We start from the raw sequence: 25,789 nt of genomic DNA, 5'->3' as shown, positions 1-25,789 counted from the left end.
AAATGAACAAAGCTTGGTAGCTTTGAAGAAACTAAAGAAGAACTTGGTTGAATATCCCACTGTGACTTGGGAGGATGTACACAACCGATATCAATCAAATATTAGGGTCGAGACACCACATGACCAAAACCCGTACTATCAGACCCGTCACAAAGGAATCCTAACCTGACATGCGAATTTCACGGCACACACAGTCATAGGACCGAAGATTGCAGACAGCTCTGAGAAGAAGTAGCCCGACTACATAGCAAAGGGCACCTCCAAGAGTTCCTCAGTGACCGAGACAAAAACCAATTTTGGGAAAGAGAGGCAAACATGAAAAATGAAACAGAAGAACCACAACATGTCATCCACATGATTGTTGGGGGAGTCGACATCCCACAGGAACCCATTGTCAAATGAAAAAAAATATCCATCATTAGGGAAAAGTGAACTCGAGGTTACATACCCGTGGATGCTCTCACATTCAGCAACGAGGACATCGAGACCCTGTCTCAGCCTTATAATGATGCATTGGTAATTTATTTTCTTGTGAATACATTTCAAATTAAATGTGTGCTTGTGGATCCAGGTAGCTCGACCAACATTATCAGGTCGAGGTGGTGGAGCATCTCAGACTGCTCGACCAGATTATGCCCGCCTCTCGCGTCCTCAAAGGATTCAACATGGCAAGCGAGGAAACGAAAGAGGAAATCACCCTCCCAGTCAACGTGGCCGACACAACCCAAAACATCAAGTTTCATGTCATCGAAGGAGACATGAGATACAATGCCTTACTCGAAAGGCCATGGATACACTGTATGAGAGAAGTACCATCAACCCTTCATCAAATGATGAAATTTCCAAAAAAAGGATGGAATAAAAACGGTATACGGGGAACAACATGTAGCAAGAGAGATATTCGTGGTGCACGACGTGGCACCGGCATCAACACCTTCAGCATAGAAAGAGCCAAACGATAAGCAAACAGCGAAGTAACAATTACAAGCTATATGCTCGGCTGCACCCGAGTAAATAAGCGAAGGACCGTACCGCATCCCCGAAGAGAGCGGTTGAAGCATATCGAGGCTCGTGCGCCATCACAGCTAAGGTATAACCATCTTCCTTTTTATTTACATTTCATACTAACCTTTGCGCAGGTGTTCGATTAATAAGAATCAAAGCACCTTCCAGCTTAAAGGCCTTAGGTTTTAAAGCATGTGTTGCACTCTTTTCCTTCGATGGGATTTTATCCCAATAAGGGTTTTACCGGCAAGGTTTTTAACGAGGCGACATCTCTATGCTACCTAAGGAGAACTTAACAAGTATTCAAGGCTCCTCTTCAATCAACCTCGAATACTGGGGGGCATCCCCCCAGGAGGTCATCTCCCCGGAGAAATCAAGACGAGCCAAAGAGGGTCTCAATAGAAAAAAATAATGTATCGGGCCAAACGGTCAAAAGAACCGTGTTCGCATAGAACAATCGAACCCTCAGCGGTGAAGACTATGTATACTTGTACCAAGTAATCAAGGAATATTTTTTCATTTTTTACCATCAAAACACTCTGCGCTTCAAAAAAGTTTGCTATTTTTACAAGAAACGGCCCTAGAGCCGCTCGAAGCCGTAAGACCTTCGAGCCGGAAAACTTCGAGCTCATAAGCCCTATACGAGGCAACATCAAAGTTCACAACAAACGGCTCTAGAGCAAAAAGAATGCTCAATGTCTCGGGGAATGTCACCGACTATCACCCATCGAGCTGTGAAAAACCCGAGGCCATAAGGCCCTGTGCGGGCAACCCCGAGCTCATAAGACGTCCAAAAGGAAACACCAAACTGTAAAACCTCATGCAAGGCATGAATCACACTTGTACCACGAATCTGTAAGACCTCAAGCAAGGTATGAATCACACTTGTACCAAGAATCTGTAAGACCTCAAGCAAGACATAAATTATACTTGTGCCAAGTAACCTATCTGTAAGAACTCAAGTAAGGCATGTTAAAATTTATAAGACCTTACAAAAGGCATAATCCAGATCTTAAAGTTAAGTCTATATGTTCGAACTTGTAAGACTCCTAAAAAGGCATACCCTCGATATAGATGCCGAAGCTACTTCACTTGGGGACTAAAAGGCTACGGCCAAACATAATGGCTATGGTCATAAGGCTCCGGCCAAACTAACGCAACTCGGGGACACTCGACCGTCGCCATAAAATCACAGGCCTTCAATTACTTCGAAAAACACTGGTTAATCAGGCTACCCTCGGCATAAGCAAAAGAGCTTCGATAATATTAGCTCAAAATAATGAAAAGGCTTCGAAACAATTCAGCCATTGAGCGAAACCTCCCGAGGTGCTCATTGATTGTCACATAACGACTCACAATCGAGGTCTTTATCGAACCGTCGAAGAGATAGATGAACACAAAAATAGCAAAAAGTCTTTGACGAGGGAAAAATAAAGCCTATATTAGAGGTCGCACCGACCCAACGCGTAAAGGCCAATGTTGATAGCTTAAATAAGGGTCGTACCGACCCAACAGATAAGAGCCACTATCGCCAGCTTAAATTAAGGGTCGTACCGACCCAACGCATAAGAGCCACTGTCGCCAGCTTAAGTTAAAGGTCATACCGACCCAATGCATAAGAGCCACTGTCGCCAGCTTAAGTTAAAGGTCATACCGACCCAATGCGTAAGAGCCTACGGGCCAGCCTAACAAGCCTCAGGGCCAATTCATCTGGCTAATCATTGACAAACGTCAAAATACAAGACAAATAAAGACACACAGAAGCAAAGGGAAATGCGTGAAAAATGAAACTGAAAGGCTTTCTTATATATGAATATGTGAAATAGTGCAAGGCTACATTTGCAATGCTCTTTGAGAGTCCTATACACAGAATCAGAAAAGAATAGCCTATTCTACTTTCTCCTTGGGGACTGCGGCTCCGTCGGCCTCTCCCTCATTATATTCATCATCAGATACGGGGAACTTGGCATCATATTCATCCGCCTTAGCCTGCTCAATCTCTTCCGAGAGATCGAAGCCCCTAGCATGGACTTCCTCAAGGTTTTCCCTTGGGGATTTGCATGGGGCATACTCATTGCTTCTGCTCTCCTGATCGGAATCCCCTCTCAACTCAGCCCGAGCATCGACAACATCTTTTAAATAGATGGCCACTTTCTTGTCAACCCTAGCTCGAATCTCTTAAGCTTCAGCCCAGGCGTCCACAACCTCGGCCTTCATCTTCAAAAGGTCAGACTCGAGACTGCAATCTTGCTTACCTGGACCAAGCTATTTTCGCGAGCGTTCCAGAATTGCACCTCGAGGGTAGAAGCGTTAGCCAAAGCATTCTTCTTGGCCGCAACTTGTGTATCTATCTGAGCCTTTAGCTTATCACACTCATACTTGGCCTGGCCAACTTCGCCCTAAAGGCATTCCAGGTCCTTCGTCTTTCTCTGCAACTGAAATATCAAAATGTTAATCTTCAAAGATAAGAGAAAAAGCACGCATCCCCTTGAAACAAAGGTTACATGTTTCTCGAGGTGGCCCTCGTAGTTTAGGCTTAGATTCATCTCGTACCGAAGGTGTCTCAACTTCTTTCCCCTTTTATCACAAAGAAGCCTGAGGGATTTCTCCTCGTCTAAGGCTTTTCGTAGCCTGGCTCCACGGCGGAGCAACTCGGATTTGAGCTTGTCAAAGGCCTATGAAAACGAAGGTCAATGAGAAAATGAAAATGTAAAATCAAAAAACCAACAAAGTCAACAAAAGCTCACCACAGAACAAAGCTGCTGAGCCTCCTCAAAAGTTGAGTGTGCATCTACTAGCCTAGTCTCACCGGCCCCAATTGAACCGATCTCGGTGGGGACATGGTCGCTCGAGACCCTGTTTGATTCAGGCAGCCCCTGGCCTCGAACATCCCTCAAAGTACCTTCGACAGGAGGTGAAGATGGCAGTAGAAAACCTGTTTCCCTCGAAGTAACTTTGATAGGAGACGAAGACGACGACAGAAAACCTGTATCCCTCGAAGTACCTTTGATGGGAAAAGAAGACGGCGGCAAAGAAGGAGCCATTCTTCCGAGGCTAGAAGCCTCAGGTGCTGCAAGCTCAGCCAGTACATCTCCTTTGAGCCTCCGAGCAAGGCTTGCCTTTCTATGAGCATCTTCATCATTCGAAAATTCCTTCCATTTGTTATCATTCCTCGGCCCTGAAGCCGACGATCCTTCCTCCTCTCCAAGGGGGCACGGTTCATCTCAGAAAAGTCTCCAATACCTGTGGTGATGGAGTTATTACACATAAAAGAAAGTGTATTTCAAAGAAAATCGGCCACACAGCACGTACCGCGGTGTTTGGCCTCCCATCTACCTTTGGATAGATCTCGCCACTTATGCTCATCGTAAGTTGAGCAAGTTGCCAGTTTTTAAGTCCAATCCGCCAGATCAGGGACCTCGTATGGTAACCACGGGATCGCTACAGAGAAGGAAAGGAAGACATCTTTATGGAGTCAGCCTCTACCATGAACAAAATGATAAAAACATACGTGTACCACTCATGTGTGAAATTCCATTTCTCAGGAAATGGCACGAACTCTGCAGGGATAATATCGACAGTCCGCACTCAAACAAATCGACTCATCCACTCTCGGTTATCGTCTTCTTCATTACTAGCAATAAAGGGCCAGGTGGATCGACATCGTAGAGTAATCAGGCCTAGATAATGTAAGGGCCGGTACAATCTAACAAGGTAGCCAAGGGTAAACTTGAGCCCGACTTTATCCGTAAAGTACCTTATCATCAACACTATCCTCCAAAATGACGGGTGAACCTGTGCTAGGGTAACCCGATATCTTCTGCGAAACTCGAGCACGATTCTGTCAAGAGGGCCAAACGTAAAAGTGTATGTGTATACATTCAAAAACCCCTCTACATGAGTCATGACACTCTCTTCCCTGGATGGTGCCTGTAGTACCACCTTTTCTCCTCATCCGCAGTCTCTTCTAACCGCCTCGAGGTGTTCCTCTCCTATTGATGAGATAAACCTCGATGCATGTTCCCGATGGCCCTGAATATTGGGCGGACTCTCTAATGAAAAGTCCTTCCTCGAGACAAAGCATATAGAGGTTAGCTCACCGGAAGCCGGCGATGTACCACCGACCGAGTGGGAAGCAGAGGTGGAACTCTCCTCTTTTTGGTGGACAAATTTGGGCATACGAACCATAACTAGGGTGAAACAAGAAGAAGGAGATGATAGCTTAAACAAAAGCTTTGAACTAAAACGATGGAAGCACTGATGCAAGGAGGAAAAGCTCTACAAAAATAGCAAATTCCTCAAATAAGAGGAAAGTAAGCTCATAAATAGAGCAAGCAGCAACTGCTTGCCTACCCTAAAGGCCAATTAACTCTAACTAGGCCATTATCACTTTTGGGGAAGTGTACCGGCGGGACCACCTCGGGCCACTTCATGGCCATGTCATACGAATGATGCTGTCATAGGACGTTCGAGGGGTTAAGATTCCCATATCAATTTAGCCTCGAGATGGTGCCCGATCTTGAGGAGCTCTGTCGCTATGACTATAGGCTCTAAGGAGCCATCAATATCAATTTAAGCCTCGAGATGGTGCCCGATCTTGAGGAGCTCTGTCGCTATGACTATAGGCTCTAAGGAGCCATCAATATCAATTTAAGCCTCGAGATGGTGCCCGATCTCGAGGAGATCTATCGCTATGACTATAGGCTCTAAGGAGCCATCAATATCAATTTAAGCCTCGAGATGGTGCCCGATCTCAGGCATCTCTTTCAAAATGAAAATAATCTCTAAGAAGCTATCGATATCAATCTAGCCTCAAGATGGTGCCGATCTCGAGGACCTTTGATACTAAAAAATGGGCTCTAAATGGGGATCAACCTAGCCCCGGGATGGTGCCCGATCTCGGGGTCCCTATTATAAAAAGTATGGGATCTAAGGAGCCGAACATCAAAATTCAAAAGACTAGCTTTGCATAGGCACTGAAAATAAAAGACATGAAACAAAAGGGTCTCTTTGCATTTCAAAAAATATGTTTACAGATTGTATCTTTATAAAACTTCCCCGAGGAGCCCATATACAAAAGGAAGAAAAGAAGAAGCAGAAAGGATGACACGAGACTATTCCTCACCCTCGCTACCATCTGAATCACTTCTAGAGTCCTCATCCGAAGTAGTTGAAGGTGCTGATCTTTCCTCCAAAGTCCTGGCCTTCTCGATCTCAACAGAGAGATCATCACCTTCAGCGTTTGCTTCCTCGAAATCCTACCTCCGATCTTGAAGACGAGCATAATCAATGGCCCGAGCCAACTTCTGCCCGACCTTCTCGGATATCTCCTTGGCTCGAGCATTTGAAGTGGCGACATCTCTCTTGTATGAGGACGCATCTTCATCAGCACATGCCTTAGCTGCAGATAATGCAGTGACCTCCTTCTGAGCAGTTCGAAGAAGATCCTGGGTCGAGGACAACTCTCCCTATAAAAGATCTCTCTCCAAGGTCATGATCTCATTTTGCCTCTTCAGCTCAAGGATCTCCGTGTCTCTAGCTACAGCCTTTTCCCGAAGTTTCCCTACCAGGGCATCCTTTTGCCCAATCTGCAAAGGCGGAACAAGATAGTAAGCATCAATTCATAAGAATGTAAAAGATGAAAATACAAATGCTGTGTTACCTGCTCGGGAAAGCTAGTCCTTTCATGGTGCACCCCCTCCAAGCTTGCCCGAAACTCACCCAACTCCTCTTCCTTTCGAGTAGAGGAAGCCTCCGACTTCTTTAGCTCCAAGGTGAGCCTCTCAAGTTCCTTATCATAGCCTGAAAGCTCATGATGGAGCGTATAAAAGGCATGGTCATACAACTTCTTGACCTTCAACAAAAGCAGAAATGTTGAGAAGACAAGCTAAAAACTTGAAGCGCAAATGGTATGTCGAGAATATTACCTGTTGTTGAAGCTTCTCGGCCTCCTGGAGAGTGATGCGGGCATCAAGGTCTATGTCCACGTCGATGCCGACGAATTAGTCCTCGAGCATATCTTCCTCTCCATGAGAGGCCCCTACACCGGCGGTACCCGTATCCTGGGCATCCCTAATTTCCCCTGGTGAAAATGAAGGGCCCAATTTAAAGCCACCTAGGGAATCAATTTTTGTAAGGGTTTCATCTCGACCTCAAGAAACTTCAGTTTCATGCCCTTTGGAATCACCAACAGAGGTTTCATCGGTACTAACTGTACCATGTACGACTTGAGGCTCAGGGACTGCGCCCAAACCTTCCTCGAAGGTCTCTCCAGTACGAGTTTAGCCCGCATCGACCATTCCCGACCCAGCGACCTTATAACCAACAACTTGTGGAGCATCAACACTCCGTCTTGCCCTTTGTACCAAAGGGCGATCATCATCGCCATCATCATCCTCACAAATACTTGCCGCAGTAGTCGAAGTCAGGACCGCGACGTTAGTCTTAGTTGGAGACTCGGTTGAAGTCTCTCTCTTCCTCTTCTTACCCTTGACGGGTTTTGAGTTTCCTTCTTCACCAAGAGGAGGCATCCTCATTGACACACCTTTCCCAAGGCTTACACAAGTATGACGTATTAAACTCAGTGCCACAAAGAGTACTCGTAAAAAATTTGGCAAAGACAGTAAGAAGTTCTTACCATGGTTCTTACCTGCCACTGCATCTTGGCCAAATCATGCCAAGCACGCTCATTGTAAGGAAAGGCAGAGTCTAGCTGTCTGATCCATCCCGAAAGGTTCTGAACTGCATCAGGGTACCAAACGGTAGCTGCATAGTCAAAAGAAGATCATTCCAGAAGGGGAAAGAAGGGGCAATAAAACGTACTCGAGATAGGGACATTTATGCTTCATGTTCCATTCCTCTGGGAATGGCATCCTATTAGCCGGGATGATGCCCGATGTCCTTACTCTGATAAACCGACTTATCCACCCCCGATCCTTGTCCTCATCGATGCTCTAAAAGAATATCCTCACGGATCGAGGATGAAGCTTGATCAAACCTCGAAAGAGACGATGGCTGTACAACCTGACCAAGTGATCGAGGGTAAAGGTCATTCCCTCAACCCAATTGGAGAAATATCAGAGCATGTAAATGATTCTCCAAAAAGAGGGATAGACTTAACCGAGTGTCACTCGGTACTTATGCAAAAATCAAGAATCACCGGATTTATCTTCGGGGAATAAGGATCTACAGGACCTAGAGTGAATGGGTATGTATATACGCTGAGGAAGCCAGCTTTTGGTCTACTATACTTTCCTCGGGCTTGGGGATCTCTACTTGCATTGCCTCCCCCCATGGACAGTCTTCTTTTACCCTCTTTGTGTCGGTCACCACGTTGATGTACCGAGATACGGGCTCGCATCGGCCCGGTGTATTGGGGGGTTTTCTATGTTGAAATAAGATACATTATCAAAGTGACCCGGGGTACACTGTTCAATGCTCGGATGTACTTTTGGTTTGCCCCTAGACGAGCGTGATGAAGAAGCGACTCCCTTTTTATGAGGTACCGTTCTGGAGGTTCTAGCCATAACTATAAAAAGGGTTTATAAGAAAGAGGATGAAGAGGCAAGCATAGAAAGGAGATGAATGCAGAAGATGGTGAACTTAGCCCTAAAAACTTGATGTTGTAAAAGTGTAAATGGAAAAATAAATTTAAGTATTTATAGAAGCCATTTGGGCGATGTTTGAGGAGCCGAAAGGTCGAACCAAAGACGGTTTGTGGTTTTCTCGATAATCGTGCTGACAATGACCTCTACACAGCCTTTGAGTCATGGCATTTAATGCTCTAATGGGCTGACGTCATAGCTGGAATATCGAAGCGGCAAGAATTCAAGACCGTTTCTTATCTTTTTACTCTAAGAAACGCGGGGACTATCTGTATACGGCTAAAATCGGAGAGTCCGATTTTAGGACCATCATAGCATTCCATAGCTCGTTGCCAGAAGGCTCGTGGCACAGCTTGAGGTTTGATGAACCAGAAGGCTCGAGGCACAGCTCGACCTCGGGGTAGTACAAATCGGTGACGATGATGAATGAGTGGGAGATTCCCAAGGCGAGTGGTTAGAGCTGACCAAGTCCATATGAATAGTACAAGCCCGTACCATGTCATTAAATGGTGGTACCAGCTGCATATCTTTGTAATAAATGCATATGTACTATGTTGGGATTCCCCCTCCTATATAAAGGGGACCCTTGTTATTTTTTACACACATTATATTCAATACAAGAATAAGAACATTCTCTGCTCTCTAACTTAAATACTCTCTATTGTCTTTTATTTGATTTATTGCTTACATTTATTGCGTTTCATTTATTTTTCTTCATTTATATCATTGATCATAAAGAGCCGTCATCAAGGTCCTTAGGACTGTTAGTCCCCCATCGATCGACCCCAGTCAAGCATTTATCTCGACTTCGAGGCCCTGCTTAGGCCAACCCAAGGCCTCGATTCATAACTGTTTGGTTTGGATAATAATGATGCTCTCGACTCTTACTTAACATTCCTAAGTCACACTTAGCATCTGTTACCTAACAACTAGCATTAAAATAAATCACGTATTTTTAGAACCACAAAATCAAATCTAATTGTAATTATCATTTTCGAGGTAAACACCATCCATGTATTCTTTATTATTGTTTAATGTTATGGATATCACCATCCTTTTCTTACATAATGGAATTTAATCAATATTACAGTTAAATCTTATGCTTGCTTTGTTAGCTTATTCATATCTTCTATCTTAGATCTAGAGTAAATTATTTCTGGCTGGGATTTACTCGAAACTCTCTTATTTAATTAGTTTAATGAAAAGCTCAACACTTTTTGGCCAAACACTTACCACTATATAGAGGGGTGGTTTGTTCCTTTATTGTAACTGAGATTGAAGATTAATATTGAAATCAACAACCTTTGTATTTGTAAAGACCTTATAAGGTTCTCTTTGGATTTGCCCTTTTTGTTCTACATTGAACCATTACTTAGATTCCTTCAATTGTAAGCTTCCTTGTTTGACTTCCTTCCCTTATATTCTTCTTCTTGTTGGAAGAACAGATTATCTACTTCTGTTACTACTAAACAAGGTTTCAAGTTTCAAACACTTGAGCTTATACACTTTTCTTATCAAACCTTCTATCTTTCCATCTTCTTACTAAAAGTCTTCGCCTATCCCTGTTGTTATCACCCTCCAATTCGAGCAAGCCACTGGAATGTTTATTTAAGCTGAGCAGCCACCCTAACACTAAAATTTTGATGCACACTACATTGTCATTGCTTGTCGAGTTTGAGATCACAGTTTCAACTAATTTTGTCCCTTTCTTTTTCTTGTCCTTTAATTCTTTCCTTTCTTCCATACCTTTCTCGGAAAAGGTAAAATTTATTTATGTATTATCTCATCTGGTCTATTATTAGCCCAACATCAGAAAAAATTCTTATATTTTCCCTTGAATCTATTAGATGTCCAATCTAAAGATAATTTTAAACCATATTCTATAGTTGAGAGATAGCTTTAACATTTTTTTCTTAAAACATTTGGACATATTGTTTACATGTAAAAGTACAGTTGAATTTATATGTGGTTTCTAGATAAGAGAATTAATTCAATCCTGAAATAATATAATAATTGAAGAAATACACAATACTTAGCCTTGAAGTGAAGATAAATTAGCAGAAACAGTAATTACGGGAGCAGGGCTACCGGGCATAACAACAATTTAATCGAGGAATAAGAAGATAAAATTTATATAAAGCTTTGAATCGATTATAGTATAAGTTTGCCAGAAAAGTCGCGCCCTTTACAATGATAACAAAGCTCATTATTTATAGATGCACCTAAGAAACAAGGTCCTAGGATCATGCCCCTCTTTAATGTCAATTATGAGGGCCATTGAAGAAGGTGTAACGATGAGAATAAATGATAAATTCTCTATAATGTACAGTGTACTAAATGTTGTGGAATATTCTCCATTAAATTCTACTGGGAGGAGGATATTTATTGCATATTTATGAGTGTCATCCTTTTCGATGACAAACGGGATGGTTGCCTTCGGTTTTAACTACCCCCCGCCTTAGGCTCCACGTGTCACTCTCTTAAGCGGCCACTTATCATAGCATATTTTACTCTATACAGATAATCCCCCTACATTTCGGTGACATAATTTGTGTTAATAGGAAGTTGGTAGAAATACTCTTTCCGGCATGTATTACTATAATTCTCTCTGAAAAGCTTCTGACGGTTGATTAAACGCATGTCTCTTTGCATTTAATACCCCGAACACGCGTCATCCCACGATTTAGAATAACCTTTGCCGGTATCAAGGTAATCATGGCCACCAATTCAGCCGCCTAAACCTTTACTTATACGCATCAACCTCCTTCATTCACACTCCATAATTCTCCAAACTCTCTAAAACTATTTTTGTTCAACTTGTGTCATGTTATTCACCCTTGCTTTAACTCTCTTCAAATGAAAAAGCTTTTCCTTCTTCCATAACATATAATGGCTTCTTCTTCAACAAATACTAGTTCTTCAAAGAACAAGAAGAAAGCCAAGGACGTTGCTCCTCCAACAGTGAGCACCATCACCCATAGAAGTCTTGTTACAACAAAAGACTTCGAAGAGAAATTTCCTTCTATTAACCCTCGTACATGGGCCGTTTGCAGGTATCCTTCTTCCATTCGTCCTTCTACCATTCCTGCTATGAAGAAAGATTGTTGTTGCCAGGACTCCAACATTATCTCTCCCGACCTGGCGGAGCGGGTAACCTTATCCAATAAAGGTTTTACGTACTTCTATACATATCCCTTCACTTTTGGGGACATTTTCTCTGAGTGGAGAGCTGGACTCTGTCATTGAGGAGTTTTGCCTCTGCTATCAAGTGTGTTTGGCACAGGTGAGTCCCACCGTGTGGAGGACGATTTCTTGCCTTCTGTGCATGTGCCAGGAAACACTTGAGGAGCTAACTTTAGCTCATGCGATGAACATTTATTCCCCTAAGATCTTTCGTGGGGGGGGGGGATGATAAACTTCTGCAAGTAGGGCCACCATGCATTATTGTCCAGCATGGATGTTTATAACAACTGTGGGTGGATATAATAGTTTGTTTCAGTTGCCACTAGTGATATCATCCGAGTCTTGGCTCCTTCCTTCCCGAAACTGTGGAACCGCATTCGTAAGTATACAATCTACTTATTTCCCGGTAAAGATCATTTCCTCGTTATTATTAACTTTTCTTCCTTTTCCTACCTTAGTGCCTCGATGGGTTCCCTCTAGGATTGAGGGCTTGGACCAATGGGTTCAGAAGATTTTAGATGTTATCATTCCAGAAACCCGCTCGTGGAAAGAGTTATCCCTGAAATACGAGTGGAAGGCCAAAAATCATGGTAAGTTTAACTCTATGTCCTTACCTTTTTCTTATGAGAAAGTTATTTGACTCCTTTCCCCTGTTGAATATAGGTCTATCCCAACACTCAGTTGTTGTCCCCGAGGAAGACATTTTGGCTGATCCTACTGATACGACGAGGTTACTGCAGAAAGCTTTTTTTACAGACAGGTGTCTCGGGGCCTCCTTATGGTGCAAGTGCTTCTTCTCGGAGTCCCCGGTAGGAGAACAAGCAACCAAAAATAAGATGTTCCTCTACAGCCGGGGAAATGAATAAGAAGGCAAAGAATGTTGCCCCCAAGTCGTCTTTAGAAATCGTGGTAACGAGCCCTCTACTTGGGCCAACTATAGACACCATGATGATTGACGATGATGGACAAGCTAGCGAGAAGGGAGCTTTTCTACATAGAAGATGACGACCTTCCTCCACTCAATAGACCGCTCAATCTGTTGAGTTAGTTATACTAACCGAGGACGATGTCTCGGTTCTCTGGAGGAGTATGAAATGGTGGAAAATGCCAACTCCCGCTTTCGGGTCCTAATTGTTGCGCCTAATATTTTGGGGCTGAGTACCTGGCCCTTTCCGTCTTCGGTTGATGAACAACCAACAACCAGCATTGCGTTTGTCACAGTTGCTTCTCACCCTTCAACACCATCAGCTTTGTCTCCATCTTCACCAATACCAGCAACTGCTACATCATCTCTGGCTTCGTCAAATCTTCCACCAATAACTGCTACATCATCTTCACCGGCTGCATCTGCCCGAGATGGGGATGTCCTTCTCCCCAATCCCCAGTTCATGGGAATTTGGGGCAAAACTATGCTCCCCCTGAAGATCCGCAAATGAGGAGGAGCGCTGCTCTCTTAGTCTCCACTGGATGCAATTTGCTATCCTCGCTGGTGGAACTTGCTAACTATCTGAAAGCTTTAGAAAAAGACGGGCAAAAATACAAGCTCTTTCGGGAGAGTTCTTGCTAAACAGTGCCACGTACAATGCCGCAGTGGTACATTCTTTACTTCCTTTGTTACTTCTTCTGTCTTTGACTGAAAATATCTTGAGTTATGCCTTTCTTGTTTTCTAGGCCAACTTTCTTGCTTCCGAGGGCCTCCAAAGATTGATTTAGGAAGAAGAAGAACTGGGCCTCCAAAGGTTGATTCGGGAATAAGAAGAACTTACCTCCGTACGGGATCAACCTTTGGCCGAGCGGGAGAAAATTGTTGCTCGCCTCTCAGAATTGGAAGCCAAAGCTGCTGAGGCCATTGTATTGGAGACTTGTTTGCAACAAAGCAAGCAAGAAGTAGTAACCCTTAGCCCAGAAATTGGCTCGTTAAGGGTTAAATTTGACGAAGCCAGGGCCTAATGGGCTTTAGTCCATAATGTTGTTCTTGCTGCAACCGACTTTGAGGCTGCCTCCGCTGAAAGATTGAACAACTTAGAGGCAGCCTTGAACTCTAAAAGTGAAGAGCTTGCTGCTGCGAGGGTGAAGCATGCCCAGTTGGAGGAGAAGTATAGGAATACTATTGAGCATAATAGGCTCTTTATCTCAACTGTTCGTGTCCTCGATGTTAACCTCAAATACATTAGATCCGTTAAACCTTTTCTAAACTGACATGTTGCCCCAAAAAGGCACTTCTCCATCTTACAACCAAATAAAACCAGTTCTTTTCTTCAAAGCCAAAAATCAACCTTAACTCAAAATAATACTTCTTTCCAAATATGCCAGAACTGATATAAGCCCAACTCTCTCACTTTCCAAAAACCTAACTCCATCAGAATCAAAACCCAAGAATTCTTTGGTAGATTTTGAGGGAAGTTTAACTGAAAGGGAACAGGGCAAATCTAACATTCTAGAGCATGAGGTTGAAGTTATTGCTGGATTTGTGGAATCCTTGAAGGATGGAGAAATTGGTAAATGTGAAAACTGAATGAGGGACTTGATCCCTCAAGTCCTTCTCATGAAGTTAATGATGATCTTTTTCTCTTTGAGTTTTGTGTATAAATGAACTTTCGATCCAGTAAAAAGGATTGATGAAAAGTAGGTTGATTGATGATGAAGTTGTGTGAGCTGCTGATGTTATTGTGGAAGAGTGAATGAAATTAAATCTTTACCTATGAGAAAGAATTTAAAAAAAAGAGGTTGGCTAAGAAAGATGCAGTAGATGATAAGGGTAAACAGACTGAGAAGAAGAAGAGGGAGACATGGCTGCTCAGGGATATAAAAGGGTAGTGTAAGTGAGGAACTTGGTTCCTTACGGAAGCAAAAGGTTGAGCCATTAGGTTTGGAGGGAGAAGACTTTGAAGTCTCAAAAAGTGCTATAAGGCAGAGTGTTGACTCTGATATTGCTGAAAAATGGAGGAATTTCTGTATATTATTGAGTTCCAAAAATAGAATCACCTCTTTGTTCCTCCAAGTCCCAATATTTATGAAGAATAAGTAAAATGTTCTATGTTTTATGTGATACTATGATGCTATATGTGCATGGGACTGAGTTTGTTATTGATGAGACGAAGTTTGGGGAGATTCTTGGTGATTTAATTGATGGTTCAACCTACTTAGATAGGTTGAGAATCTAGTCCTCGAACACTCTCGGCTGAATAGAATGTTATGTTGAAGGGTGAGAATGCAATATTGAGGAAACAGATAGAGGAACTGAGAAAACAGATGATCCTTGATCAAAGGAGAGTAAATAAACGAATGGACAAGCTCATCAAGGCCTTAGCCCCTTACTTTTGCTCCTGCCCAGTGATCCATGTCTTTCACTCCTTCCAAATTCCCTTGAATTCTTATCCTCTTTTGATCCCTATATTTGATGACATTGGCACTTCAATTGTTTAAATTGTCATATTATGTATAGTTAAAGCTACTGTGCTTTTATCATCATTACTTCACTATGGGCAATCACTCTATGTTGTGCACTGATATTCACTTGTTGTTCTTGTTATTGTTTATGTTGTGTTGCCCAAGTGGCCTGATTTAATATTGCTGAACTTCTTTTTGGTAGTACTTCTTCTGTTATTCTTTTTGATGATGCCAAAAGGGGGAAGTTATATAGGTGTCAACATGGGAGGAACAAAATCAATCGTTGTGCATGAAAGATGGATTTGCTTCGCAGGGGGAACGTTGCTGATAATGCAGGGAAACATATGAGGAATCTGGTTCTCTAGTTCTCAAGAGATAGCTCTGCTTCAGAGGGGGAACATTGCTGATAATATGTTGATTATAGGTTTGATCCGTAGGAAACATATGCAGAATCTGGTTCTCAAGAGGAATATTAATTCTGGGTTTATCATCATCAAAAAGGGGGAAATATTGATAAGTTATGGAACTTTGAGTTTTGATGATTTGCCAAACAGTCTTGAGGAACCAGTTGTGATCGGCTCCTTAGGTTCGGTTTTCATGGGTAATATAGCTGATTCGTAGGGGGAACAATATGGTGATCTTTTTCTCAGGGGAATATCAATTCTAAGTTTGCCGTCATAAAAAAGGGGGAAATTGATAGGTTACAAGTACTTTGGGCACAAGTACTTTGGGCACAAGTACTTTACTTTATATTTTGATGATCTAACAAACTTACCATTCAGAACCAGACAAAAAACCTATTACACATCTACAAGACCTTGAGATCACAAAGTTCCAGATTGGGATACAGCCCTTGGGAAAGCAAGGTGAATGCTATTACTGAATCAAAGGACCTGCAGGATCTGACCATAGAAGAGCTGGTTGGAAATCTGAAGACCTACGAGATGAAGAGGAAGATAGACAGTTAAAGAACAGAACCAAAGAAAGAAAAGAACATGGTACTCAAAGATGATAGCAATGATTCAAGCGAGGAAGAGTAGAAGGAACAACTTAGGGAACAGGTCCCTACCAGTTCCTGAGGAGACTGTATGAAGTCAACTCTCCAGCAGGAAAGTTATTGCCTGCACACACTATTGTACACTATTGTACAGGAACAATGTAGCAGTCAACTTTCTATGGAAGGCTTTTTACCTACCTTGCTTATATCATTGTAAGTGATGTCACACACGTATAAATACAATCAAGGAAGGTAAAATGACTTACTTCATGAGAGAACCAGATAAAGAACCTGAATCATGTTTGGTACAATCATTCAAGTTAATCGGCTCAATATAATCTGGGCAGTGTTCTTTAGATTCACAATAACCAAATTAGGGACCTGATACATTGGTGCTCCCCTGATAGAAGTATAAGTCAACTGTACAACTGGAAAGCAACTGCAGAAAGTGACTGCCTGCAACAATACAGCAGACAGTGTAACACTCACTTCCCATTGAGATTGGACATCACTAAGGTAATGTCTTTTGTAGTATAAACCTTATGCAAGTCACAAGATTCAGGTTCCAAGACTTGAAAATCAGAAACGGAAATCCTCTCTCAAGACTTGCAACAACCTCTCTCAATAACAAAGCTGCTGCAACCTCAAGGACTTGATCCAAGATAAAAAATATCTTAAGTAGGTTTGTTGAGTTTTTGTTATTTGTTCTTCATTGTAACTCTTATCTTGCTTTCTTAGAAGCTGTTTTTTAGGAAACCCAAAATCTGTAAACTCTTCAGTTTATGTTGTGACTAGGTTTAATCATAAGTTAAAGTCTTGATAACTAGAGCATTGCAAATTGGCTTGTAATAAGTTTTATTACAAGTTAGAGTGAGTAAAAGCCTTTGTAACTGTAAAGTGACAAAGTGGCTTGTGGTGAGAGCATCACAAGTTAGTTAAATTCTTTGTAACTATGGAGTCACAAAATGGCTTGTGGTAAGAGTACCACAAGTTAGTTGAATTCTTTGTAATAGAGTCATTACAAAATGGCTTGTTATAATTGTTTACAAGGTAGTAAAGTTTAAAGCCTACAAGTGTAGGTCGTGGATTTTGTCCCCTTGAGTTGGGATTTTTCCACGTAAAAATCATATGTGTTCTTTACTTACTGTCGTGCTACTATGGAACAATTAGAGAACCCGATTCCCTATACTGGTTAATTTTATAGCATGTTGCTTACAGTGGGAGCTGATAGAGAATTTGGTTCTCTATACAGTAGGAACTTATCATGTGTCTCATTTGCATATTAGTTCAGTAGTTATCACTGTGAGAACTGATATAGGACCAGATCGCTATACGGTTCGGGTCATTAGTATCCTTACTGGAAACTCATAAAGAACCCGGTTCTCTATATAATTTGGTAGACTCTTAGTTTCTAATAATATAATTGTGGCCAGTTTGCAAAGAACAACTGATTAAACATAAGACTCAGCACAAAGTAATGCATTCAAAGGAAATGAACGATTTTATAAGAGTTTTGGTATAGTACCAAAGCAAGGCACGAAGAGGATTCTATAACTAACAACAAATAGTCAGTTTCATTAAAGAAGACATACAATAGGCATGCATTGAAACTCAAAGCTCAAACATGTTCAGATGCTAAGAAAAACATAGAGGTATGGAACTGATTCCAGAGGAAAACAAGAAAAACAAACATAGAAGTGCAGGATATAGTGAAGAATACATATTAGCCTAACAAAAACTAAGAACAAACTGGAATCTATCACATGTACTAAAATGCATTAAACTATCAAAGAATATAGAATGATAGGGAGGAGGGTATCATAGTAGTGCAGTATCAAGGATTTAGAACTAACAAAAGAATTAAATCATGCTCACGGAATTTTAAGCATCCTTAATATCTAGAACACAGAGAGATATACAAAAGGAAAAATAATGAACATTACAAGAGTTAAGGCACTAATCAGTAGAAAAGTTAGACGAGCAAAAGAATAAGAATTTTAGAATACTAGTAGCAAGAACCCCACATCTCCGATGCTTCAGAGTTCACAAGAGCCTTGTAAGGGCCCCAAGTATTGGTTGCACTGGAGGAGGTTGATAATATTATGGCCTTGCCTTTCAGTCGGCCAAAGAGCCAAGGGTTTCAAAGAAGATGAATGAGTGAGGAAAGTATATTGAGTGCAATAGCAGTGAAAACTTAGGTCTCCCTACAAGGGAATTGGGGAGGTGTTTATATAGTGGTAGGAATTGAACAAACAAACAAGGAAAACAATCATAAATAAGGGAAGAAAATACCACATGCAATCAGTAATGGAACGGGTAAAAGGAAAAAGTATAAAATTTCAAACCCTAGTTCAATAAAAATCAGAGAATAGACCAAAGATCTTGGTGAATCGGACCCATATAGCCTTGCTACAAATGTACATAGATGAAATATCGTCTGGATCTCAACGATTGAAACCTATTACCTTTGATTCGAAGATTTATACTTTCCAAAATAGAGCAAGTACTATATAATACCGTAAAGAAGCAACCAGTAGCGTAGGAACACCAATATGGTAAGCAAATAATGGGTGAATCCCATTGTTAACGGGATTAGGAGAGGGATTAGAAAGGGCGGCGATTAGGGTTCTTTAGAGAAAAATGGGAGATTCTATGGACTTCAAGGGCGGTGGGTTGCTACGAATGGATTAAAGTTTTGGGTAAGAGGAAATATAAAGAATCGGGTAGGTTTGTTATGGGTCGTTGATCATTTGAGATCAACGGCTAGGGTCGCAAAGGGAACGAGGTGGGTTATTTGAAACGGGTTCTAGCTGAGTTAAGGTTAAGTGATCGTTTGGCTTGGTCTTGGGGATTGGGCCAGGGATTTGGGTCTGTTTGATCCGAAATAATTAGCTCAAAATTGGGCCAACTTTTGAATAAGAGATTAAAGGGGAATAATTAAATAAAATAGTTAAACAAAAATATAAAAATTTTATTTATGCAACGTATCAATTTAAAATAGTAGCAGAAGATTAGAAGAAAATGTAAAATATTATTTTGACTTTGAATAAAATGACAAATACAGTAGATTACAAAATATAGGCTATTATTGCAAGATTGTGCAAATAGCCTAAAGATACTAATATAATTATCTGAAATGAAGTAAAAATATTTGGAAAATATATATTAATGCGAATAATAGTTTGGATAATTAAGTTATCACAAAAATAATTTGAAGGAGTAATTAATAAATATTCAAGTAATTTAAATGCAAAAAAATTAATTTTAAAGCTCTAAAGATTATGGAAAATTATAAAAAATGCTTATATGACTCTTGTAGACTAAGTAATGAAGCAAAATGATATTTTTAAAGTATATACTATTTGGAAAAATATGAGGATAAAATTGGGTATCAACTGCTGCCCCTCTTTACCTGGGAATGATGAAAGAGTTGTCGGGTAAAGAAAATGATAACATTTTTTTACAGAATTAAGTGGGGAATGATGCGATTTGAAAAATGGAGCCGAACCCTGATTTTTGAGTTTCCTACATATCCCTGGTTTTATGGGAATCAGGTCGTGTGTAGTTCTGGATCCAACGGTGAATGAAACCGATGGAGTTGTTATATGAATGGTCATATGTTTCAGAATGGTTCTTTTGGGTAGGATATTATCGCAAATAACAGATGATTTTATGTGGAGTCATGAATGCGAATTTGAAACGTTAGGGATGTATCACAAGGCGGATATTTGAACAGTCATAGAGTAAAAGGTAGTCAATTACTGGTAGTCGGTTACGTTTGAAGCAATCGAAGGATGTGAACGTTGCGAACGAAAACCGGAGTGAAGATTGCTCCCATTTGTAAAACGATTACCTCCTGAATTACCTACAAAACTTAAAACACGGTGTATGCAAATATATATATGGGTTATTGCGAAAATTGAAAATCATGATGCAAATTCCCTTTGGACCATGAATGTTGTCTTTGAACGAGGAGGATGATGTCCTTGGACCATGACGTCCTCGGTCATGAAGCGTATGATAAAGGATTCGTAGTCCATGAAATATTGTCCTTGGGCCATGAGGATGGTGCCTCTGGACTATGACGCCTTTGAATAATGATGTGCAGTTTCGAGAGATTCTCAGGCCATGGAATGGCATCTTCAGGCTATGAGGATGGCGCCTTCGGACTATGATGCCTTTTGACAATGTGGTGATGTTTCAGCCCATGAGATGCGAAGATATGCCAATATCAATCGCTTGATAGAGGAAACAAGTGATGCTTAGTTATAGGCGAGGACGGGACAAGACAAGGCTTAGTCTTGTATGAGATGATTGCAGTGTTTAGCCCGATGCGAAGAAGGGAGACAATGCTTAGTTTCATGCAAGAAAAGGCATTGCTTAGCCTTATGTAGATAACGGAGACAATATTTAGTCCTATACAAAGAAAAGACAATGCTTAGCCTTATGTAGGAAAAGAAGACAATGCAATTATGAAGGCAATGCTTAGCCTCGTGTAAGAAAAGGAGACAATGCTTAGTCTCATACCGGAAAAGGCAGTGCTTAGCCTCATGCAATTATGGAGGCAATCCTTATCCTCATGCAAGAAAGGAAGACAATGCTTAGTATCATGCAGGAAAAGGCAGTGCTTAGCCTTATGCAATTACAGAGGCAATGCTTAGCCTCATGCAAGAAGTGGTGACAATGCTTAGTCGCATGCAAAGGAAGGGAGATAAGGCTTAATCTCATGCAAATGAAAGGCAATGCTTAGCCTTATGCAATTACATAGGAAATGCTTGGCCTCATGCAAGAAGTGGAGACAGTGCTTAGTCTCATGCAAATGAAGGGAGACAAGGCTTAGTCTCATGCAAAGGAAAGGCAATGCTTAGCCTTATACAATTACAGAGGCAATGCTTGGCCTCATGCAAAAAGTGGAGACAGTGCTTAGTCTCATGCAAGTGAAGGGAGACAGGGCTTAGTTTAATGCAAAGGAAAGGCAGTGCTTAGCCTTATGCAAGAAAAGCGATGAGTGAAAGTGAGAGAGTTAAGTATTTCTTAGCTGGATGTGTTTGCATTGGTAACTTGTCATCATGAAGGTAGTGATTTGATGTAGTGTGTATTTGTGAATATTGGTGTCTTATAATGCATGCATTCAAAGGAAAAATGTGAGTTTTGTGCGGGGGGAGGGGGGAAGGTCGGTTTGTGCTCTTGACTCCTTACTTTGCCTTCACTCGTCTTGAGATCTTGTTTGACCCTGGGTAACGTCTGGCTTCATAGAAACAAAGTTTTCGAAAATATATATGCATTTGACAAATTATTTGCAAAAATATAGTTGTTTGAAATGTATTGCAGCATGTGATGTCAAATAATTAAGATGAACCGGTGACTATGACACATTTAGAGACATTGCAACCTCCTTGCTTTAGAATTTTGAGGGTCCTCCTCAAAATTCTGCCCTAGTTTAAGTGCATACTTTTGGCAACACATCACTTGGCTGTTCCAAATATAATGAAATAAGGGAAAACTCGAGCTCTTGCCCCAGTTTTTAGTCATGGGAAAATGAAGATTTTATTAAGATGTCACCGAACCCATAGGGCTACCTACGTATCCCCTCTTAAACGTGAATCAGGTCAAGCGTAGTTCAGTAATATCAAATAAAGAAATGTAGACAATCCTAAACATAGTATCTCTTGACTGCCTCTGAATTGATAGGCTTTGGCCAAATCTTTCCGTCCGTTTCTGCTAGTATAAGTGCTCCTCCTGTTAGCACTCGATGAACCATGTAGGGACCTTGTGAGTTGGGTGAGAATTTCCCATTGGCTTCATCCTGATGTGGGAAGATCCGTTTTAGCAGCAATTGCCCCGGTGTGAATTGCCTTGGTCTGGCCTTTTTGTTGAAAGCTCTTGTCATTCTGTTCTGGTAGAGTTGGCTGTGACATACCGCATTCATTCTCTTTCTATCAATGAGAGCTAGTTTCTCGTATTGACTCTGTACCCATTCTGCATTGCTGAGCTCATCTTCTTGTATAATTCTTAAAGAAGGGATCTCCACTTCGGCAGGAATAATCGCTTCAGTACCATAAACCAATAATTAGGAAGTTTCCCCAGTTGATGTGCGAACAGTGGTACGATACCCGAGTAGAGCAAACGACAACTTCTCGTGCCATTATTTGTAATTATCTATCATTTTCCTTAATATCTTCTTGATGTTCTTGTTGGCAGCTTCTACGACTTCGTTCATTTGTGGCCTGTATGTCATGGAGTTCTTATGTTTGATCTTGAAGGTTTCACACATGGCCTTCATTAGATCACTATTGAGATTGGTTGCGTTATCGGTGATAATTCACTCTGGTACCCCAAATCGACAACCAATGTGATCCCGAACAAAATCTGTGACGACCTTCTTAGTCACGGCTTTGTAAGATGCAACTTTAACCCATTTTGTCAAATAGTCTATGGCCACTAGAATGAATATATGCCCATTAGAAGCGGAGGGCTCGATCAGGCCGATGACATCCATACCCCAAGCCGAGAAAGGCCAAGGTAAACTTGTTGCATTGAGTTCATTGGGCGGTACTCGTATCATCTCAGCATGTATCTGGCATTGGTGGCACTTCTGAACATACTTGATGCAGTTTGTTTCCATAGTCATCTAGAAATACCCCGCTCTTAGTATCTTTTTGGGTAAGGTGAACCCATTCTTGTGCGGTCCGCAGGTTCTGGCATCTATTTCCTCGAGCAATCTGGATGCCTCCTTGGCATAGACACACCGTAATAATCCCAGGTGGGGAGTCCTTCTCTACATAATTCCTCCGCTTTGAAAGAAATAGTTGGCTAACCTTTGAAGCATGCGCTTCTGAGTATGGGTAGCATGCTATGGATATTCTCCTTTTCCCAAATATTCCTTGATGTCGTGGAACCACGGATTTCCATCGCTCTCTTCTTCAACATGAGCATAGTAAGTTGGCTGCTTATGAATTCCTATTGGGATAGGATTGATGAAATTTTTTTCTGGGCATTGTATCATAGAAAATAAAGTGTCCAATGCATCTACGAAATCATTCTGAATTCTTGGAACATGTTTAAATTCTATCTTTGTGAACCTCTTGATCAAATCTTGTACACAATGCAAATATGGCAATATTTTGGCGTTCTTTGTGGCCAATTCTACAAGAACCAGGTGCACCAAAAGGTCTGAATCTCCGATTACCACCAGCTCCTGAACATTCATGTCAATGGATAACCGGAGTCCCAAGATGCAAGCCTCATATTCCACCATATTGTTGGTCCATGGAAACCTGAGTTTTGCGGATACCGAATAGTGTTGGTCGGTTTCTGATACTAAGACATCTCCGATACCTACTCCTTTGAAGTTTGCTACTCCGCCGAAGAACATTCTCCAACCATCATATGCTTAGGTGATATCTTCACCCATGAACAACTCCTCCTTATCAGGAAAATACATTTTCAATAGTTCATATTCTCCATCTACGGGATTTTCTGCCAGATGATCCGCCAATGCTTGCCCTTTGATCTCTTTTTGAGTTACATAGATGATGTTGAACTCACTCAACAATATTTGCCAATTTGCTAGCTTACCCATACGCATGGGTTTACAGAAGATGTATTTTAGCGGATCCATCCCTTATATGAGATAGGCAGTGTATGCACAGAAATAATGTCTCAACTTCTTAGCTATCCAAGTCAAAGCGCAGCAAGTGCATTCTAACAAAGAGTACCGAGCTTCGTAAGGTGTGAATTTCTTACTTAGATAATATATCGCATGCTCCTTTCTTCTAATCTCGTCATGTTGTCCCAGAACACAACCAAAAGCCCCGTCCAATATGGACAAATAAAGCAACAGAGGTCTTCCTGGTTCTAGTGGGACCAGAACGGGTGGTTTAGATAAATACTTCCTAATTTTGTCGAAGGCTTTCTGGCATTTTCAGTCCAGCTTGTTGTAGCATCTTTCCTCAACATCTTGAAGATCGGCTCACATATCACGGTTGATTATTCTATGAAACGGTTGATGTAATTGAGGCACCCTAAAAAGCTCATCACATCGTTCTTGTTCTTTGAAGGTGGCAAGTCCTACATAGCTTTGACTTTTGATAGGTCTAATTCAATCCCTCTGCGACTGACGATGAATCCTAACAATTTTCCAGCAAGGACTCCGAAGGCACATTTTGCAGGATTCAGTTTCAGATTGTACCTTCGAAGCCGATCAAAGAATTTCTTCAAGTCTGCTATATGATCTATACTCTTTTCTGATTGTATGATAACGTCATCCACGTGCACATCTATTTCCTTGTGTATCATGTCATGGAAAATGGTTGTCATGGATCTCTTGTAGGTGGCTACAACATTCTTCAAACTGAATGGCATCATCTTGTAGCAGTATATTCCCCATGGTGTGATAAAGGCTGTCTTTTCGGCATCTTTTTCATCCATCCAGATCTGATGATATCCCTCGAAGCAATCCACAAAGAATTGGAGTTCATGCTTGGAACATTTGCCGATTAGTATTTGTATATTAGGCAATGGGAAGTCATCTTTGGGACTTGCCCTGTTTAGATCTCGGTAATCAACACATACTCTGACTTTCCCATCTTTCTTCGGAACTGACACAATGTTTGCCAACCAAGTCGGGTATTCAACAACTCTAAGAACCTTGGATTTGATTTGCTTAGTGACTTCCTCTTTTATCTTCAAACTCATATCTGGCTTGAACTTTATGAGCTTTTATTTTACCGGTGGACATGTAGGATTAGTGGGTAGCTTGTGAGCCACTATGGATGTGCTCAAACCAGTCATATCGTCGTAGGACCATGTAAAGATATCTTTATATTCTTTCAGGAATCTAACGTACTCTTCCTTCTACGACAGTGATAGGTGAGTGCTTATGCGTGTTTCCTTGACCGTTTCGGAATCCCATAAGTTAACTGCCATAGTTTCATCCAAATTAGACTTTGGCTTGTTTTCAAAGTTTTCCACTTCTTTGACTATTTCCTGTAGTATTGTATCATCTTTCAGATCCTCTGAATCACTATCCCTATATTGTGTTATCTCATTACATGTCATAGTCGTAGGTTTATCGGGATAAGTGATAATAATGTTGTAAAGAAAAATGTAAAGAATATTAATAAATACGAAAATAGTTATGCATTAATAAAATCATAAAACGTCGACAACTGCGGCTCGATGAATCGAGTAATTATTTCAAAACAAAATACTGAAAAATGTCTCAAATTCTCAAAAACTATTTTTAAAAATAATTGATGATAATTGCCAGGCTACCCAAGAACTCGACAGGCCCGGGATGGTGCAGCAGTCCAGTTCTTGAGAACAGCTCCTTTCCCCACGGTCTGAATGGTAAGGTCTTCATACTCCTCCTCCTCTTCCTCCTCAACTATCGCACTGCAATATATATCTTCTTCATCCAGAAACAGTTTCCTCATGCCACCTAAGACTTCATCTTCATCTTCCTCAGACCCCTACATTATGTCTGCTTGTTGGAATGTCTGATGTAGGGGTTGTACTAGTTGTTCTGGTAGATAATAATTACCACTCTATGGTGGCGACCAATCCTGGTACTCTTTCCAAGTATATTCATACCCAAGACCGAAAGTTG

The 25,789-nt window shown here is 41.2% G+C and overlaps 1 protein-coding gene across 1 annotated transcript; it reads right to left on the bottom strand.

Moving 5' to 3' along the window:
- Nucleotides 1–23,032: 23,032 nt before the first annotated feature.
- On the bottom strand, nt 23,033–23,554 carry LOC138875527 (uncharacterized). The gene has a single exon (XM_070154362.1). The coding sequence runs from the start codon at nt 23,552–23,554 to the stop codon at nt 23,033–23,035; it is 522 nt and encodes a 173-aa protein (XP_070010463.1).
- Nucleotides 23,555–25,789: the final 2,235 nt, after the last annotated feature.

The sequence above is a fragment of the Nicotiana sylvestris genome, chromosome 8, assembly GCF_000393655.2.
Source record: "Nicotiana sylvestris chromosome 8, ASM39365v2, whole genome shotgun sequence".
Taxonomy (NCBI): domain Eukaryota; kingdom Viridiplantae; phylum Streptophyta; class Magnoliopsida; order Solanales; family Solanaceae; genus Nicotiana; species Nicotiana sylvestris.
Note: the sequence above shows the minus strand (reverse complement) of the source record. Positions and strands in the feature narration are given on the sequence as shown.

What these genes read in the sequence shown, in the direction of transcription:
- LOC138875527 (XM_070154362.1), bottom strand. Translation starts at nt 23,554, where the DNA reads ATGTTCTTCGGCGGAGTAGCAAACTTCAAAGGAGTAGGTATCGGAGAT.